This window comes from Sminthopsis crassicaudata, chromosome 2 (assembly GCF_048593235.1).
Source record: "Sminthopsis crassicaudata isolate SCR6 chromosome 2, ASM4859323v1, whole genome shotgun sequence".
Lineage (NCBI taxonomy): Eukaryota > Metazoa > Chordata > Mammalia > Dasyuromorphia > Dasyuridae > Sminthopsis > Sminthopsis crassicaudata.
Window position 1 is genome coordinate 523079004 of NC_133618.1, and position 21383 is coordinate 523100386.

At 37.2% G+C, this 21383-nt stretch overlaps 1 protein-coding gene across 2 annotated transcripts in view; it reads left to right on the top strand.

Moving 5' to 3' along the window:
* Positions 1–18346, top strand: part of LOC141557991 (gliomedin-like) — an 85765-nt gene extending 67419 nt beyond the window's left edge. For both annotated transcript variants that reach the window (XM_074294508.1, XM_074294509.1), the window contains exons 7-10: positions 201–284; positions 379–504; positions 6424–6574; positions 14239–18346. In XM_074294508.1, the coding sequence (XP_074150609.1) occupies positions 201–284; positions 379–504; positions 6424–6574; positions 14239–14698 (821 nt within the window). In that variant the 3' untranslated portion in view covers positions 14699–18346. The remainder of the gene's footprint in view (positions 1–200; positions 285–378; positions 505–6423; positions 6575–14238) is intronic.
* Positions 18347–21383: the final 3037 nt, after the last annotated feature.

A 21383-nucleotide genomic window follows, 5' to 3' on the forward strand; every position in this document is an offset into this window, starting at 1 on the left:
TAAATCTCAATGGCTCATTACCCAGATTTATATCCCACCAATCAAATCAGGCTCCTGTAACATAGCCTATTTTTAGAGGCCCAGAGTACTGCAGTTAACCTAGAAGTGAGGTGCTAGTCTGATTTCCCAAAGACTATATTATAATGGAACCTACTAATTAGCTGTATTTGTTTCATTTGTAATTTTTTTTAACTCTTTAGGTGACGCCTGTGCAGTACCAAATGATGACACACTGGCAGGAAAACCAGATGAGAAAGCAAGTGAGCACCATTCTCCACAAGCTGGTAACAGATTCTATGCTCTCTGTTTGAAAAAGTTAGAAACATGATACATCAAGGTCATAGAAAATGATAATTCTCCGCTTTGCTCTTTTGGCAGAATGCATCATTGCATCTATTGGAAGTCCAACCGAGGTGATAAAAGTTAAGGACACATTTGGAACTTGGATGAAAGAATCTGTGAATAAGAGTGATGAACGAATTTGGGTGACTGAACATTTCTCAGGTATCAATGCCTGTCAAATATATAAACATCTGTCTTCCAACTATAGTTAAATCACTTTCTATCTCTGTTTAAAACCTTTATTGGGTTTTATTTAACAGCTATTTAATAAAAATGAATTAGTTTTTAAAGGCATACATGACTAAAAAAGGTCAGTTTTTGTTTTCAATGGCTATTTCAAATGATTACTGGAAAACATTTTGTAAACCTTGAAGCACTACATAGATATGAGTTTTTATAGTTTATCTCCATGGAGGCATTATTGAACAAGAATCCTACAGCTGGAAAAAAGCATGGATTAGTAGCAATCTGCAGCTGAAGGGAGACTTAATTCCAGTGAGATGGCAGATCTATTTCAATTAACAAATTAATCAATTAATAAGTATTAAATATCTGTTACATGCCCTAGTATATCATACTATTAGATTGTAAGTTTTTTGAGGGCAAGAATTACTTTTTGCTTCTATTTGTATCCCTACCACTTAGCATAGTGCCTGGCATGTTGTTAAGTGCTTAATAAATATTTATTGGTTGATTGATTGATTGTCTGATTGTGCTAGTCACTAGGGATTCAAATTAAGAAATAATCCTTGCCTTCAAGGACCTACATTCTATTGGAGGAGTTAATATGTATGGAGTTAGACTCTGGATTTACTCTCCCAAGCCCCATGTGCACTAGCAGGTCAGGTCCTTAGAACAAGGCTGTTTACATCTTCTCATTAACATTCTAGCAGCTCACCTGAGAGGCAATGAGATTTTTCTAATGCTATGTGCTCAAGTCCCCATGTGGTATATTCCCCCCACTATCACTGCCAGCGATTAGCTCTCAATATCATTTAGCCTGATACTCATCTCCTGACATCACTGATAGTTAAATAACATCAATCAACATTTACAAAAGTATATCTACTAAAAAGATATAAGAAATGCAAACGTATTCTCCTAATCCAGGGGTACGCTATCCCCTCTCCCTCCTCAAATTTTAGGGAGAGTAGTCTCACATTTAAAGTAACTACTACAAATATTTCTTCCTTCATCAGGATCATTTCCAGATACAATAGATGAATGACTCTCTTGTTTGCAGAACATGGCATCTTGGCCACCAGGTTTACCTACTACTAGATTGGGCTAAATAGATCACCCATCATGGTTGGCAAACTCCACTGACACTTCCAACATTGAAAGTTCACAAGATCATTCTGTCTTTAATAATAAGGTCAGGAAAGAATAAACACAATCTAAAAAAGAGAAGGGAATAAATATAGAGAGAGGATTTAGTATATTCTAAGAACTATGCTGTGCTTTTTACAAATATTATCTCATTTTATCCTCATAATAGCATGCAAAGTAGGTAGTATTATTATTCCCATTTTACAGTTGAAGAAACTGAGATAAACTGAGGCATTAAGTGACTTCTCTAGGATCACACAGTAAAAGAGACCATATTTAAATTCAAGGTCTTCTTGACTCTAGACCTAGCGCTTTATCCACTGGTCCACCATGTAATCTTACAGAAGAAACAGTAGAGTTATGGATGCAAGGACCATGTAACAGCCCAAATGCAGAGATAAAGGTCTAAGGCCTACCAACACTGTAAGCATATAAGCATGTAGAGAATAATTACAAAATAAATATAATTATCAACTAGTTAGGGAAAGAAGACATTAGAAACTGGGGAATTAGGAAAAGCTTTATATAGAAGGTAGCGCCTGAGTTTTATCTTAGAGAGAGTAATGATATGGGGCAGAAATGAGGAGGTATTACATTCCAGGCATGGGGAATGTTTAATCAAAAACATAGAAATGGAAGGAGTGCTCTATGTGAGAAACAAAGAGAAGGTCACTGGACCACAGAGTGTGGGGAAAGGAGTAATATATCATGAGGTTGAATGCATAGGTTGGGGACAACTTCTGAAGGCCTTTAAAATGGGGAAATTCATATTTTGTCCACAGGACAATACAGACATTTGGGAGTTAATTCGTAGAAAAATCACTTTGTGATTCGTAGAGAGATCACTTTGGGAGCTATAGGAAGGATCAAATGGAGTGTGGAGAGACTTAAGACAGGAAGACCAATTAGGAAATTGTTGCAGTAGTTTAAATAAAAAGTCAGATTAAAGTAGTGATTGTGTTTTTGGCTAGAAGGAGTCAGATGCAAAGTTTCTGTGGCTATAGAAACAGAAAAATTTGTTCATTCATTGATTATGTGGAGGGAAATATAAGGAATCAGAGAATATGCATTTAGGGGATTGGAAGAATGGCAGTGCCCTAGAAAGAATTAAGGAAGTCTGGTAGATATTGAATTCTATTTTTGAATATGCTGAGACGGAGATGTCTTTGGAGCATCTAGTTTGAAATGTCTAGTAGGCGACTGGTGATGGTGGGTTGGAGCTCCAGAGAAACCAGGACCAGATATGTTCTTCTGTGAGCCGTCTGAATAGAGATGATAGATCATCCCATCTAAATATCAAACATATATATCTTAACTGCCCTAAGTCAATGGTAAATCTCTAAGGGTATGACCTTATTTTCTTAGTACCACACATAACCAATTGGCAAGCGTAGTTGCACTCTACACAAAGTAAGAATTCAACAAATTGTTGAATGGATGAATGAGTGAATGGAAGTCCTATTGGTTCTTCATTTGTAAAGTCTTAAATTTATCCCTTTCTTTTTATTTCAACTACTAACATCCCAGTTGAGATCCGTAGACTTAGAACTATTATTTTATTTTACATATAAAGAACTGAATCCCAAAGATCCCAAAGATGTAAAGATATTTCTCTATCATCACACAGATTGTAAGTAGCAAGAGCCAACATTCAGACTAAGGTCCCTTGATTCCAAGCCCAGAGTTCTTTTCTTGGCACTATGCCTGGGTCTCCATGTCTCATGCAGTAGTTTCCTAGCTGATCTTCCTATTTTTAATTTCTCCTCATTTCAGTTCAAACTACAGTTTAGTCTTCTTTAAATATTCTTTCATTATATCACTTTGGTATCTTAAAACCTTTAATAACTTTGCTCCGGAGGGAGCTAATTGGTGCAATGGAGTCAGGAGAACCTGAGTTCAAATTCAGCCTCAGACACTTAATACTTCCTAGTTATGTAACTCTGGGTAAGTCACTTAACCCTAATTGCATCAACAAAATAAATAAATAACTTTCTTCCAGGGATAAGTAAAAATTCCTTAGCCCCTGGCTTTAGGGATCTTCATAAGCTGATCCTAAATCTAATTTCTAACCTATCCTTTTATAGGTACTCCCTGCTTCAGGCAGACTTCTCTATTCATTATTCCTTGGATGAATCTAAAACTGTGCTGCTTCCTTAACTTTGCTCATACTCTTTGACCTGACCAAAATACCTTCCCCCTTCTACCTGTTCTTCAAAGAGGAGCTTAAATCTACTCTCCTTCATAAAGGGCTCCCTGAGCATTTCAACTCATAATTGTCCCTCTCCTACCAGCCCACCACCAGCACCACCAAGAGCAAGCCTGTAGTCATTTGCATCACTTATCTCATCCTTGGACCGATAGTTATCTTTGCAACATGCATTTACCTTTCCTCCCCAATTAGATAGTGAACTCCTTAAGCTTACGTGTCACACTTATTTCCCTCATAGCACAGTGCCTAGCTTAGCACAGTGCTTTGAAGAAAATAGTGTACTGTAAAACTCTATTGTGGGTTGATTTAAACCAGTGCTCACAGTTTTAGATGCATTTTCAATATGAAGATAATTTGCAGTAAAATTGGATAATCAAATTTTATAGTCCCGGCTGAGTTGCTGTGTGAGTCCATATAGACACAAGAAGTTTCTGAGTGTTTTTGTCCTTGGCAGAAATTGGCAGGAGTGAAAGATCCTTGAAAGAGAATAAATGGATGAGATCAGATACAGTATGAAGGATGGGGTCCTTTTTTCAGTAGAGTAAACTTTCTTTTTCTTTTGTAATATTTTTTTCTCAATTACATCAGGTGAATGTTTTTAACCCATTAAAAAAAAGAAAGTTACTTGATAGACTTAAAATAGGTCAGAGGTCACTCATTCATGGTTGATGGAATTGCAATTGTGTATTGTAAAGGGTTGAAACTCTTGAGTTAATGTACTGAGGTCGGACAACCAGTACTTACGGCTAATTACCGATTGGACAATTCTCTATTAGAATATGCTTGGAAAATGGCCCTTCCCACTGTCCTGTGCTGGCCCGGTCATTTGGTGCATACAGAGAATTGTGGGAGGGACTAGGAGGTGCAGTGAGACTAGCCAGGGTCACTTCTGGGCGATATTAGGGGTCTGTATCAGTAAACCTGATGCTACTTCTTCTTCTAGTTGATAAGTCACACATTGTCTACCTGTATTTGTGACTGGGATATTATCTACACAGTGTACAATAATTTTGGAAAGAAATTTGGAAAGTAAAAGTTACAAAAACAATCATATTCTTTATCCAAGAATGGAATCATGGGGAATATACCCTGAAAGAAAACAGAAAAAGACTACCTAGTAAAGATTTTCATGGTCAAATAAGCTGTGGTTTATTAACATAATAGACTACAAAGATGCTATTAAGAATGACAAATTTAAAACAATCTATACTTTTATGAAAAATAATGAAAAATGAAAAAACACCACATATTTTATCTTTTCCTTCTGCTGCTGCTATTGCAGTGAATTTCTGGTGAGAAAAATTTCCCACACCAATGGAGGTCAAAAACTCTTCTACAAGTTGTAGATTAAAGAATTGCTTGAGAAGTTAAGTGACTTACTTAGGGTCACACAGTAAGTTCCAGGAGTGGGGCTCAACTCACCTCTTTCTTACTGTGAAGAGAACCACCTCCCCACTATGCCGTTTAGAAGAAAAATGAGTAAGAATGAATAAACAAAGTATCTTGATGGGATCAAATGAGAGAAAGTCCTTTGCACACTAGAGCCCAAGCTAATGCTAGCTAGCTAAGGGAAACTTACAGGGAGTGACCAAAAAGCCTTTATCATTTTTTTGTACACTGAAATTTATAATGTAAAATTAGTAAGCAAGTTTGGCTGCTTGAAGTGCCATACTGTTTTAATATAATGTTTAATTTTTTAAAAAATATAATAAAATAAATCTCACAGCTTCAGAGTGGAAAGGACTCTGAGAGGCAACTGATTGGTCAATCCATTCAAGATTTAAATTGAAGCTGGAAGAGAGGTCCCCTCATTTAACAAAAACATGAAACTGAGGTACATAGTGGTTTTAGAGGTTATAGAGTAGTAAGTGGATGAGCTGAGATCTGAAGTTGGATTTTTTCTGCTGTGCCACTTTAACTCTGCCCAGAGGAAATGACCTAAACCAGTGGTCCTCAGACTTTTTAAATAGGGGCCAGTTCACTGTCCCTCAGACTGTGGGAGGGCCGGACAATAGTAAAAACGAAAGCTCACACTCTGTCTCCCCCCCTCAGCCCATTTGCCATAACCCAGGAGGCCGAATAAACGTCCTCAGTGGGCCGCATCTGGCCCGCGGGCTGTAGTTTGAGAACCTCTGACCTAAACTTTCTACATCTAAACAAATGCAATAGTTTTCACTGTTTTCTAGGTAACACCATGGATCTACTACTGGTTTGGAGTCAAGAAAAATGGAGTTCAAATATAACCTCAAACACTTACCGTGTGACTGATCAAGCACTTAACCTCCGACTCAATTTATTCCTCCGTTAAATAGGCACAATAACACTATCTGCCTCTCAAGATTGTTGTGAGGATAAAACAAGGTTATAACTGTAGAGCATTTAGCATATACTATAGTATGGGATATAGTAAGCACTGCCTAAACATTAGCTATTATCATACCTTGGTTTTCTTCATCAATCTAAATTTTCCAATTGAGCTGCTCATGTAGTCATTGCAGAGAATGTGGGCAAACACCTTGACTTCCTTTTCTATGCATTCACAGGCCACATTGTGAAAGAATTTAAGGATCAAGTCTCCCTTCTGAACAACAGTTACAGGCCCATTCACCTCAGGTACTTATTCTACGGCTGTGGGCATGCTGTCCATAACAACTACCTCTACTATCAGAAAGGAGGCTCCAATGTCATTGTGAGGTAAGTGAAATTTATTTATCAAATGATGAAATTTGAGAGCTATGAGGGTCCTGACAGGCCATCTAGCCCAGCAGTTCCCAGAATCCTTTGTTCTTGTTATCTCATGAGCCTCTTTCAGTAGCAACAATTTAATATATTACTCATAATATTCCTTATAATTATTGATTGCTTAAGGCACCATTTGAAAATTTTAGTTCTAACCCCTTTGGACATTGTCTAGAACCTACAAAAGGTTAATAGACCATAAAATGGGAGCCACTGATCTAGCCTATCCCCCTTTTAAAAATAAGAAAATTGTGCCGAAGAGAAGTGAACAAGAAATCTAACATTCATTTAGCTCTTTTAGACTTATATTTATTCTTGCCTTTGACCTTTGAGGTAATCATTGCAAGGATTATTAGCTCCATTTTATTGATAAAGAATCTGAATCCAAATAAAGTTTAAGTGCCTTGTCCAGTCCAGTAGAAACGACATCTTTCTGACTCCACATCTAGTACTCTAGCCCCAGTTATAGTTTTGCTGCCATTAAGGGTTTGATTTATTGCTTTGTTGATTGTACAGACTTAAGATAATGTTGAAGAAAATTAATAATGCAGATTAAATTTATAAGTGAGTCATGGGCATACGGTTGGAGAGTCAGTTGTTAAACATTTACCAGCAAACTGCTGATCTATTTACACTGCTTCTCAGTGACTTACCTATAGTCATTTGACAACTGAGAGGCAGAGCCAGAACCAGTCCCAATCTTGTGCTTTTTCCACAAACATGCTCTAAGCTCATGAGAGTTAACAATACTTTAAAAGTATGGAATCCCCAGGGTTTGCTTCAGCTTACAGGACTAATATGTCCAAAAAAGAGAACAGTAGTTGATAAAGAGAAGCTAGAGGGTCACTAACCTTTGAGAGAGGAAACATTTCCTGGCATTAAAAAACAAACAATTTCTTCTCCATTTTGTTTTATTGAATACCCCTTGAAGTCACTGGAGAGCAAAAGCGACAACACCACAATCTGTTTTAAGATCAGTCCTTTTCTTTGACCTGATATTCATTCAATCACTATAGCCAAAAGAGTGTAACTGAGGCGAAGTAATGTGAAATTAGTGTGGAAAGATAGGATAGAATCATGTTCAGTTAATTATTAAAGGGACAATAGGAAGCCATTAAAACTGCCTAATCAATAGAGTTAGGAATTAGGGTAGGGGATGAGGGTGTTGCTATAGATATAGAATGGTATATGAACTTTCAGATGAAGTCGCTGTATTAATTTTACCTAACTGCTTTACTTTGTTACAGGAGATTTCTCATGAAGTGAGAATAATTTGTAAATGTTTGCAACGTAAAAACAAAACAATAATTTTTTAAAAGCCTGAAAAAATGCATGACCGGGGAATAATGTGGTAATATCTGTGTTTTTAGGAGTATCAATTTGTTGTTGTTTGTCCTTCGATAGCTATGTGAAGGTTATATTGGAGAAGAGAGAGTCTTGATGCAGAGACGCTAACTAAGAGATTTTTGAATGGTTCAGGGAAAAGGTGAGGAGGACTTGAAATCAGATGATGACCCTGTGAATGGGGAGAAAAGGATGGTGTTGATAGATGCTTTGGAGCATAATCCATAAGATCTGAGAGTGAATTGAAGATGATCCAAAATTATAAATCCAGATCACTTAGAAGGTAGTGGTACTCTTAACAGATAGGGGAATGTTAAGAAAAAAGCTGGATTTGGGTGAAATGATAGTAAGTTCTGCTAAGGACACATGGAGTTTCAGAGGCATGTGGAGTCTCCAGAGAGAGATGTCCTCTAAGAAGCTGGAGATATAGGACCAGAGCTTGGGAGAAAAATAAGGGCAGAATATATAGTTTTAGGAGTCTTCTCCTTTGAGATGATATTTGAACCCTTGGGAATTGATGAGATTATCAAGAGAGTATAAAAAGAAGTGATCCTAGAATAGAGCCGTGTGCATGCACAAGCACCAGAAGTGCCCCCCACCAAAACCCAAGTAGTTAGCTCCTAGGATGAGGAAGTAGTCGAGATACAGAGAACTCAAAAAGGATGAGGGCTGTGTGAGTCATCGGATTTAGTGGCTAGATTGGTGATAATCTCGGAGAGAGCAATCTCAGCCAAGTAGTGGGGATGAGATGCAGATTGCAACAGATGAGAAAAGAATCGGAAATAAAGAGGTAGAGGCAAAGTATAAAGGACTTTTTTTTTCTAGAAAGTTTGCTGTGAAAGTGGGGAGGGGTATCAGACCATAAATGACATATGCTAAAGTAAAAAGCACAGATCATGAAATCTGGGAAAGTAAATAAACTGAGAGGCCAGTAAATAAACTATCCACATCAATAAGTATACTGAAGTTCCTTGGTATGAGGAGGAGTTTGGAGGTGGGGAAGAGGACATAAGCCAAGTGCTGAATTTGAGAAAATAAGACAGAATGATGTGGAAGAAAGTATTTATAGCCACTGGAACCTGGGCAGGGGTGATTGATAGAAATGGGTGGAGTGAACCTCAAAGGAGGAAAGTGGCTGAGTAACGTTGGTCTAGAACTAGTGGTGAGGAACGAGTATGTCTGGGCAAGTTGGGAACACAAGGGAAGATGCATCCAATACTGGAGAGAACCTGGGTGGATTTTATTCAGTCTGCCCTGATTTCCCATGTCCCAGTGCCATTAGAGCTCACTGCTGTAATCTGATAAAGGTCCGATTTGGTGGCTCTACCTAAATCCCCCAAAACTCTGGATTTCACTAGAAAATCAAAGATGTCTCTTTGGGAGGGAACAAAGCTGTCAGGCAACCACTCTTGGTTCAACTCAAAAATCTAACCTGATTAGGGCTCAAAGAGCTCTTGCCCTGACTTTTTAATATCAGAGGCAATCTGCTGATTGTGTATGCAACTAACAGAGAGACAAAGGCAGAGGCAGAGGAATAGAGAGATGAAAATAATAGACATTTACAGAATGATTAAAAATTTGCAAAACACTGTATTTACACTATCCCATTTGAGTATCATAACAGTCCTGTGAGATAAAGAGGATGGTTATTATTTATAATACCTCTTTTCAAGATGAGGAAATTGACTCACATAAGTTAAATAGCCTGACCATTGTCACACAGAATGTCAGTGTCAGAGGAAGAATCAAACCTGACTTCAAATCCAGCATCCTAACGCTGAAACCCTCATGGACTCCTTGAATGGAGGCAGCTAGATTATAAACGGGTTCCGCTTGGCACAAAGCAGTTAATAAATATTCATTGATTGAGGGAAGATTTACACACACACACACACACACACACACACACACACACACACACATACCTCTTTTGGTAAACCTCCTTAGAATCATCAAATCATGCAAATCTGTAGATGAAAGGGATTTCCCAGAGGCATCTAGTGTAATTTCTTTGTGTTAGGGTAAAGGAACAGCCTCAGAGAAGAGACTGGTTAAAAGGGAAAAAGATGAAACACCTTTCTGTGCTCTGTCTCATTCTTTCTCTGTGTGGGTCTGTCTCTGTTTCTGTGTCTGTCTCTCTCTGGCTGACTTTCCCCAAATATGCAAATATGTTCTTTGTAGTTCTCTGCCATTATTCCAATAAGGGCTGCTGCATATAAGAACAGCAGTAAGGGTGGAGGAGAGTTCCATTACAGACAATTGTCTCTGGAGAACACTAGAACCCTCAAGAAATCCTACTACATTCATAGTAATTAACTGAGCCAGAATTCAAATCTAGGTTTTTTTGTAAAGTCCATAAAAAGTGTAGGGAAAAAGCAAAAAGAGAAATCATGGAAATTTGTGTATTTATTTTTTGTTTTGTTTTAAGGAAACTGCACTGTGAAATGTGATTAACCAAGTTATTAAATAACTACTGTATGCAGAATAGTTCTTATTCTCAAAGAGTTGGGGGAGAAAGACAAAGCATGAAAAGAGCAATCAACTTATTCAGCTTGATACGGGATAAGGACACAGGCGGGAATCACAAAGTCAGAAATCCAGAGCTAAAAGGGAACCTAGGAATCCCTTAACCCCTCATTTTACAGATGAGGAACCTGAGGTCCAGACAGATTTTATTACTTGCCCAGGATCTTCCTGACTCTGAGCTCTGCCCTCTCTCAATTGTATCACATAGAAAAGGATTGCTTTTCTGAAGAGCTCACCACAGGCTGAGCCAAAGAAAGCTTCAGAAAAGCAATCCTTTCATCTGCTGCCTTTTCCCTCCTATCTTTCAAGGATTCATTCTCAGCTTTAAAACAGCCAGCTCCCAAATACAAGGAAAGGCAATATGGCACATGGAAAGGACCCCTGGGCTTGGAGTCAGAGACCTCGTTTCCTATGCCATCTGTCCCCAATGCTTACTAGTGGTATGACAATGGACAAATCATAATATCCTAGGATTAGAGCAGAGGCTGTCTAGCCAACCCCCTCATTTTCTAGAGGAGGACCTGAACTCCAAGGAGGTAAAGGTAACTTTCCCAAAACTTATATAACTGTCTGAGGAAAGATTTGAAACCAGGACTTGTCTCCAAGTCCATCACCAAATGCATTATCCCAGAGAAGTCAAACTCTCTGCCTCAATCCTCCTGCAAAATTCCTGAATGCAGCCACATCAGATTAAAATTTAATTGGGAAATATTTAACAAAATAAATACAAAATAGAATACAACAAGATATTGTCAATCTGTGGCTTTCAAGTTAATGCCTCCTTTTCCCAATAAATTTGACTCCAGCATCTTGCATCTTGCTTCTGCACATTAAATCTCTTTAAGTTTCATTTTCTCATCTGCAAAATGGGGATGCTAATATTTATAGTGTCTACATTGCAGGATTGTTATGGGGGAAAGAGCTTTGTAAATCATAAAGCACCAGACAATTTTCTCAGATTTAACAATTTGTGAGTTTCTTTTGCTGCTCAATGCCTCCCTCTGGTGTTCGTATTATGGTTACAGCCCTTAATGGAATTCCTCACAGTGTTTTCTCCAGCTACACAAGCTGCTAACTATAACTTATCTTCACCAACACTACTTACAGATGAATTACTCCAGGAACATGGACGGTGGCTCAGATTTTAAAAGGAGGAAGAGAAAGAGCATTTCTGTAGCACCTACTATGTGCCAGGCCCATTGTTAAGTGGCCTACAACCATTATCTCATTTGAACCTCTTAACCCTGGGGGGAGGTTTTATAATATTGCCCCCATTTTATAGTTGAGGAAACTGAGGCAGATAGAAATGTCACACACCTAGTAAGTGTCTGAGGCTGGACTTGACCGGAGGAACTCCTGACTCCAGGCCCAGCGCTCTATCCACCATGCTGCTAGTTGCCTCTTTTCTGATCAAATAAAGGGGCAGCATGGCATGGTGGATGGAGAAGTGCCTTATGAAGAACTGGGTTCAATTCCCATCTAGGACAGACCTGTGGGACCTTAGGCAGGTAACTCCAAGTTCTCCTAGATTATAAAAGCAGAACCGTGGCTGATCTGAGTCCGTAGAGGGAGTTCCCTTCCCTAATGAAATCTGGATTTTTTGTTTTTTAAGATACCAACTCTTCTTGAGCCTGTGAACTATTCTGTCCAAGGGATTTTCTTGGCAAGAATACTGGAGTAATTTGCCATTTCCTTCTGTAGTGGATTAAGGCAAAGGTAAAATGTGCTGCCCAGAATCGCACAACTTTTAAGTGTCCGAGGCTGGATTGGGACTCCAGGACCAGCACTCTATCTAGTGAGCCACCTAGTTACCTCTATTAGGACAGAGTGGTACAAAAAGCAGTGGGTTGAGTCTAGCCCTGTTTCTACTCCCAATTCAAAATTAGTCTTTTATTCCTTTGAGATTGCCTCTTTATAGTCATATCAATATTTTCTTAGAAATATGTCACAACAACAATAATATTTTAAGCTAACAGTGTTTTACATATACTGTCTCATTGGATTCTCATCACAACCCTCTGAGGGAAGTTTTTTATTATGCCCATTTTACAGATAAGGCCAACAGAAGATCATATATCCTGTCATATAGTTATTCAAGGTAATCTGAGGTAGCTTTAGTGTCTGAGCTAGTCTTTGAACTCAGATCTTTTCTGAAATCTACCAACTAAGCTATACCCAACTACACCTGTTTGCCTTGCCTTGCTCCATTTCTACAAATAAGCCTCGAGCATTAACACATGTAGTCGTAATGACATATTCTCCAGATTGCCAATGATTTTATGCTGTTGTTGCCCTTCTCTTCCCCAGCCATGAAGTAACGAAAGAATTCTCTGAACAGAAGGACGGCAGGAGATAGTTTGAGAAAACTTGGGTCTGGAGCTAGAGAATCAGGGTTTGAGCCCATTTCTGCCCTAACTTGCTATGTCATCTTGAGTGTACTATTTAATTTCTCTTGTCCACATTTTCTTCATCTTTAAAGGAGAGATTTGGGCCAGATGTTCCCTTTCAGTTCCTTTCACATCAGTAGTCATGACCTTACCCATTCTCTTCTGGCCAGTATCTCAAAGGCCTGATATCTTGCTGGGGCTACTGACAGCAGGGTCACAGTGCCAGCGCATGATCCCCATGAAAGATCTTCTCCCACCATTCGGGGACTGTACCTCATAAATTGTGGGTCACCGGCTGCCAAACTTTGGCCCTTCACTATAATACTTGTGATTTGTGGCTTTAGAAAATAATGGAGAATGGTATCTTCTAGTGTTCAAAGTATGTGCTTTTACAAAAAAAATTTATTGAAGACATCCTTCATTGTTTTCCCACCCATGGCTACATAGCACATTGTACTCTAGGTGACTAAGTGTCTAGCCACACCCAAATCATAGCTTTGATTTCAACCAGAACTTAATAAAAATTGTGTTCATGGATTCCAATTGCAGCTAGATAGTACCAGAGTGCAAATATACTCTGGGCCTGGAGTCAGGAAGATTCATCTTCCTGAGTCCAAATCTGACTTCACTTAATAGCCATCTGACACTGGACAAATAACTTTATCTCATTTGCCTCAGTTTCCTCATCTGTAAAATGTACTGGAGAAGAACATGGCAAATCACTCTATCTTTGCCAACAAGATCCCAAATGGGGTCTTAAAGAATCAGATACAAGTGAAATAACTAACATAATACACAGCTAGTAACAGTCTTAATTTAGATGTGAACTCGCGTCTTCTGGCACTGATATTGTACTTTCAGATCTATAAAGCATTTCACAAATTATATCAACAACTTTGGCAGGCAAGTGCTATTATAATCCCCATTTTAAAGAGGATTTAAACTTAGGTGCTCCTGACTCTAGGCTTACTGAAGCATATGTGTAATAAATAGTCACAGATCATGTGTGAGAATGGGCCTGTGCCAAGGCTATTTTTGATGGCAGAACCATAAAGGAGACTGCGCATGTCTACACAGAAAAGAAAAAAAGAAAAAAAAGGGAGATACAGAGCCTTTCCCTGGCAAAATAGGGCCTGCCCTCAAGAAGTTTAAATCCTACTTAGCAAAGAGATAAGACATGTTATAGATTCTTGAGAAAGGGCATTTTTCAAACAAAATGATATGATCCAAACTGTGGATTTCTGTATCAGTCAGTTTTTCTACATGCTCTGTCAGAACAATGGAAATAAAATCCACATTTCACTGGAGATTCTCCCTCTCTGCATGAAAATATTGACTTTTCTTTTTAAATTTTCTTTTCAGATTTGAATTTGCAACAGAAACATCTGAGACACTGAAGATTGAAAATGCCTTGCACTCGGGTCGAAATTATCTCTTTGTAAACTCAAAGACATACTTCAATTTCGCTATTGATGAAAAGGGCCTTTGGATTATCTATGCTTCAAGTTTGGATGGGTCCAGTATCTTTGTGGCCCAACTAGAGCAAAGTACCTTCTCAGTCATTCAACATATCAACACCACGTACCCCAAATCCAAAGCAGGCAATGCCTTTGTTGCCTGTGGCGTCCTCTATGTCACGGACACCAAAGATATGAAGATAACCTTTGCTTTTGATTTGTTAAAGGGGAAACAGATCAATGTGAGTTTTGACCTAAGAACTTCACAGTCTGTTCTTGCCATGGTAGCTTACAACTTGAGAGATCAGCATCTCTATACATGGGAAGATGGCTATTTAATGTTATATCCTGTTCAGTTTTTGTAAGCCATGGGAAACAAATGATGATTCTTTCAGAATGGTCTAGGATCTCTTGGTCTCAGTACATTTTAACATTGATATGAATATTTCCATCTTAACCTAAAATGTGTCATTTAGGGTAGCTGGGTAAATAGAAAATAATCCAGTGATTTATACATATGTGTATATGTATAATAAAAATCCAATAATGTGTATATATATATATATATATATATATACATGTGTGTATAGTAAGAGTTTAATAATTACTTGTTGATTGATAGATTTCCCAAACAATTATAGTTTATATAAGATCTATATATTTATATAGAGATCTCTCACTCTTTATATATTAATCACTATGCTTTGTTGATTGGGAAATCAAGCAATTATTAAACTCTTATTATTTGCCAGATACTATAAACTTTAGGGATACAAAGACAAAAGTGGAAAAGTATCTGTTCTCAAGGAATTTATATTCTATTTAACAAATGAATCAATCTCCTTTAAAATTGGATTCCTTAGTGGCAGAACCTTGTACTGAGTCAAAAGACCATGATCATTGTCCTAGATCTGATTCTTCACTATCTGTGATCTTGGACAGGTTACTTCACCGTTCTCACCCTTGGCTTTCTCATCTCATCCACTGAAAGGGTTGGACTAGGTGGTTTTTGCATAGGGATCCTTCCAGCTCTGACAATCTATGATTTTTCAACCCCCTATATAAGGGTAGAATTATAACAACAAGGATTGTTCCCTGGAATCTCCACAAATTTGCCAAGTCACACATGGAATAATTAAAATTGATTAAAATTTCAGATGAATTCATGAAACTGATTGCTTTGAATGAATTCTCAAGCCCTTGGTTAGGAATTGACTACCTTTGGAAGTCAGCTTTACTCTTTGAGGTTGCTAAAGTCTATCCTAGAGCTGATTTAGTATTCAATGTGGAATTTGTGCAGACAGAAGAGAAGCCAAATCACTTGTACTTCTTTGTCATGCTTAATTTACTCACCTCCATGAATAGCAGAAACCCAGAAGAAATGACATTTGCTTCTTGCTCAGCTGTCAATTCAGCAGACAGATGTTTCTAGGTTTCTACCAGTTTGGGGATTCTGTAGTTTTGTGGTAGCAAATCATTTGTAACTAAGATATTGGATCATTGTAGTTCTGTGACCATATCAATAGGTCCATCCTTAGAGTTTCTAAAATGGGACCTCTGTGGGCTAAAATCTAGTTCAGTGTATACATGAAAGCATTTTTGTACCCTTCAGCAGAAAGGTATTCAGTATTGTAAATAAGCCTGATACTCTGATTTACTAATCAGCCTAGTTTTGTAAACCTAAGGAGATTAGTTCTCTGAAGATTTTGTGGTACTTTTTTTTTTTTGGAGGGGGGAGGGAGGAGGAAAGTAAGGGAGAATGCAGGACAGGTAAAAAAGTACTTGCCATACTCTATAACAAGAGTAGTCAATGGAGGTGATTTTCTCCCTTTTTCTTCCCTTTTGGGAAGACATAGTGCTGTGGCCTACAAAAATGGAAAAAAAATTAATTAGACTAAAAGGTATTGCCATTATTCCTATCTTCTGCTACTCAGATAAACTTTCTTTAAATTCTCTAGATGATTTGCACTATAATATACCTAAAGGGAAGAAAAAAGATAACTTTAAATCAACATAATTTCTTGATATTTTTTGGCACGGAGAACTCTAAAAATCATTTGTTCTAACAAGCCAAAAGGCCAGGCTTCAAGCTCTGAATAATTCGAATACTCTACCATTTAGGTGACTATGTCATGTTTCTTTGCCTAGACTCAACATCCAAGCAACCAGATGGTTTTCTGAAAAAGCCAGTCAGATTACTTATAAGTGATGCTGTGTGGATAGAACATTCAGTTGAATTAGCTGTGTTTTTTTTCACTTTACAATCAGTTATGTTGATGTCGTGTTGACACAGCTCAAACTCATTTTTTCTAGCAATATATTATGTAACCTTGAACAATGCTGTCCTGTGTTCAAGGTTACTGTATCTAGTATTTAAATTTTCATATCATGGTATTTTTCTCAGTCTCAGTTTCATTTAATATTGTTGTTAATTTAAAATATTTTAAGAGATTCCTTGTGGTTAAAATTCTTATATGGAAACATGAATCTTGCATATTAATGGAAGTTATTTCTATTTTAATGCATATGACATAAATCAAAGGAATTAGTTTCATGAACACAAATTCAGTTTTGAAAAAAGAAAAAAAGCCTAGATTGTATTTCTCAAACATGAACCATCTTCCAATCTAACAAACATTTATTAAGCATTTGTTGTAAGGCATTGCCCTAAGCAATGAAGATAAATGACCAACAGAAAATCCATTCTAATTCCCAAGGGATTGGTGTTCTGCTGGGGCAATGAAACACATATGCAAATAATATAATTACATGATAATTTGAGGTAAATGAAAACATAAAGAGCCTTCCTGAATGTGAAAGTAATAGGAATTCTAAAAAACAAATATGAGAAGATCATTGTTAAGTATAAGGAGGTAGAAAATGTCCCAAGAAAAACAAATACTTCAGTACTGTCCCTTTAGCTATGGATAAAGTATCTACTTTCCTTTATGTTAGAGTTGATCATTTTATAATCTAGTTGATTAAGAAAGCTTATATTTTCACACATGGGTTGAGGGAAGAGTGATTATATTCTTATTTTCCTGCATTAGTTTAAATCCTCAGATTTCCAATTAAGGAAAAAAAAAAGCAGTCAAATTTTTAAAATTCAAGGAAGAACTTTAATACTGCTTCAAATGATTTCCATCAGGGGCTAACCTTTTCTGTCAACCTTTTTGAAAGCCCAGTGAAGTCTATAGGTCCCTTCTCAAAATAGTGCTTTTAAAATGTATTATAAAAAAAAACCTCACATTGCAAAGGAAACCAGTTAAATTGAAATGCAGTTGTTATAATATTTCTTAAAAACAAGTTCACAGGCCCTACTCCCTTAAGAACCCTTGACTAAGAGATGTGATTAGCTTTAAGACACATCTGAAACTTAGAGGTTTCTTAATACAACAGAACCAAATCAAAGGATCCCTCACTACTGGGTTAATCAAAAGCAGATAGTCATATTTAAAAATAAATAAAACATTCCTTCAACACCTAAAAATCATATTAGGTTCAATCTTCAAAAGACATTTCTCTTTATTTATGAACAGCCTCCTACTCAAGACAGGTGGCTTTGCTATCTACTTATCCACTGAGTACCAAGTGATTGTAGCTACAAAGAGCTTTGGGGCCCAAACAACCCATGGAGAAGGTTATGTACCTACCCCAACCACCTGCAGTCTTATGACCTTCACAAAAATGTCTGGGGAGGGGGCAACCAGAGAACTAAGGCTGCAAGTGAGACATGCTGATCCTTGAAGAGTTAGTTGTCATTTTGCTATCATTTTCTTGACTGTATCTCTGTGATAACAAAATATCTGAGGGAAAGGTGATTGATGGGATTCTCACTTCTTAGCCAGCTGTCCTACTCCTGTGTATCATGCAAAGCCATAGTCTTCCCATCTGTGATCAAGGGTTATGCATAACAAGATGAGTAATGGTGGACAGCTTGTTCTGGCTGTATTTCATGTTAACATTAACCAAATTATTCAATAAAATTTTGATAGATGGGCACAGTCTTAAAATAATTATTTGTTGTTTTTGCCTTTTGATCTTTTAATACATAACTTTCAGAATCTGAAGCTCATTTCCTACCATGTTTTTTTGAGAACATTTTCTCTATAAGGTCCTAGATTTAGGACTGAAAAGTTCGATCCTCTCCATTTAAGATAAGGCAGCTGAGGGGGCAGCTAGGTGGTGCAGTGGATAGAGCACCAGTCTTGAATTCAGGATGACCCGAGTTCAAATCTGGTCTCAGACACTTAACACTTCCTAGCTGTGTGACCTTGGCAAGTCACTTAACCCCAGCCTCAGAAAATTAAAAAAAAAAAAAAAAAAGATAAGGCAGCTGAGGTCCAGAAAGGTAAAGACTTGACAGGTTCCCACAACTGGGAATTGCCTGAGTGAAATTTTATCCCAAGTCTTGCTGACCCACCCCCCTTCCCAATCTTATCCACTAAACTACAGTGGTTGTAAAAGAGTTCTCTAAGGACTGTTACATCCCTTCCAACAGTGTGAAAGCTTTGTTTCCTGTGGCCTCAAAAGAGAAAAACAATCACGATACGGGGCTTTGCTGGTTTTCCCCTTCATTTTATACTTTTTGGCCATCAGATCACTCTGTCGACTTTAATGATAATTTGAACTATAGAAATGCCCAATTGTTACCTAATTAATTAATTTCATTGGATGAAAAAAAAACACAAAGATTTAGACTTGAAAGAGACCCTTAAAAGTCACTTCATTCAACAAGATGAAATCACTAAGGCCAACAGAGATAGTATGGCTCACCCAAGGTGACGTAGACAATAAGTAGCAGAGGGTCATAGAGATGATTAAAGCAACTGGTCTCTTCACCACAAAAACAAAGCAAAATACAACAAACAAAAAACTGTCTTGACCTGTCCAAGAGGCACCAAGAAGGAAGAAACAAAATGAAGAGAATGGTCCCTCATAGATTCTATGATTTACTGTGTATCTCCTACTATCCCATCTAACAAACTGGAATGAATGATGCTTTAGTTAAATTTGACCATTACTCATCCCACATGTTTAAGACACCCAACATCAGCACAGTAGAAAAAGCAATCTGCTATGATCCTCCTCTGGGATAGGAACAGTTTAATAATGGGTGAGTAAAATTCAAAAATGACAGCATTGGTTTCCAAAAACAAGTTTGCTTACAGTGTCCTTAATGTAGGAATCTACTTGTCTCTGAATTGTGGCCATATCCTAAATGTTTCTTCCTTAGTCCATGAATTCTGAATCATAGAACTGAAAAAAACTAGTCCATTCTAATTTTACAGATGAGGAATCAGGTCCAAGTCAAGTGACCTGGACAAAGGCAGAGTTAGTGCCAAAGCTGGAACTAGAAGCTTCCCCTTTTTACCACCAATTTCCTCCATCTGCGTACAACTTCATAAATAGAAACTCTTCATTTGAGAAGACAGCAAAAAGGAAAATCTTCTTTTTTTTAATTTTCAATATTGTATTTTTCCAAATACATAGTTTTCAATATTCGTTTTTGACAAGTTCCAGATTTTTCTCCATCTTTCCAAGATAGTTTAAATATGTGCAATTCTTTTAAACATACTTTCATATTTGTCATGTTGTTCCAAAAGATAAAAAGTCACAAGAAAAAAAAACCAAAAAAGTGAAAATACTAAGTTTTGATCCACATTCAGTCTCCATAGTTCTCTCTCTTGATGCAGATGGCATTTTCCATCCTGATTCTATTGGAAATGCCTTGAATCAACACAGTGTTGAAAAGAGCCAAGTCCATCACAACTGATCATCACATAATCTTGTTGTTGCACTGCACGATGTTCTCTTGGTTCTAATCACTTCACTCAGCATCAGTTCATGTACATTTTTTTAAGGCAATTGGGGTTAAGTGACTTGCCCAGGGTCATATGCCAAGAAGTGTAAAGTATCTGAGGTCAGATTTCAACTCAGATCCTTCTGACTTCAGGGCTGGTGATCTATCCACGGCACCACCTAGCTGCCCCTCATGTACATCTTTTTAGGCTTTTCTGAAATCAGCCTGCTCATCATGTTTTATAAAATAATAATATTCCATTAAATTCATATACTATAACTTTTTTAGCCTTTTTCCCATTGCTACTACAAAAAAAGGCTGCTACAGATATTTTTTGCACATGGGGTCCTTTTCCCTCTTTTATGGTCTCTTTGGGATTCAGACCCAGTAGTGTCATTGCAGGATCAAAGAGAATGAACAGTTTTATAGTTCTTTGGGCATAATTTCAAATGCAAAAGAGAAATTCTGGCAAAATCAGAAAATCTTCCTTCAATTTAACTAGTAGTAATTAGCAGGCAGGAAGGGAGATTTAATCTTAAACTCTGATGCTCCCTTCTCACTTACAACAGCATAGGTTAGTCAATTTTCAATCCTGTTATTAGCTATTTGGCATATATTCAGTTCAATCAATGGAGGATCTTAAATGGTGCCCATATAAATTGGAAATATAACATTCAAAATCTCTGGCCTCTTAACAGAATTAGCTCACATGTTAACAATTATAAGAAATTAATTGATTATATAAGTGCCTCCTTCTCTTATGTTTAAAGTATTTGACATCGTGTTGTAGCAAATACCTTTACAAAGAATAATTCTGCATAATTATTTTCATGTTTCTGGAATTCTTAAAAATTGTTTTGTCAACTCAGTTACAGTAGATTGTTTAGATCAAATAATCTTGTACAATGAGACCTTATAAACTCATCTATTTTATGCTAAGCTTCTTGTGATCATGTCTTATTCATAGTTATATTCCTTATAAGATTTAGCATAATACTCTATGCATGGTAGGAACTATATAAACATTTACTGAATCAATATTTAACCATATGTAACAAAATATTTGATAGTACACTTTTTTGATAGGTACAGAAATAAACAATAATTATCCTTTTAAGTCTTCTCAATACCTTCCTATACAAACATCCCAACCCAGGGTTCTGTTGGTAAATATTTAACAACCAGTTCTCCAGAGGGAAAAAAAGTGCTCACCATACACTTCTAAGTTGAATCTGATTTATTAACAC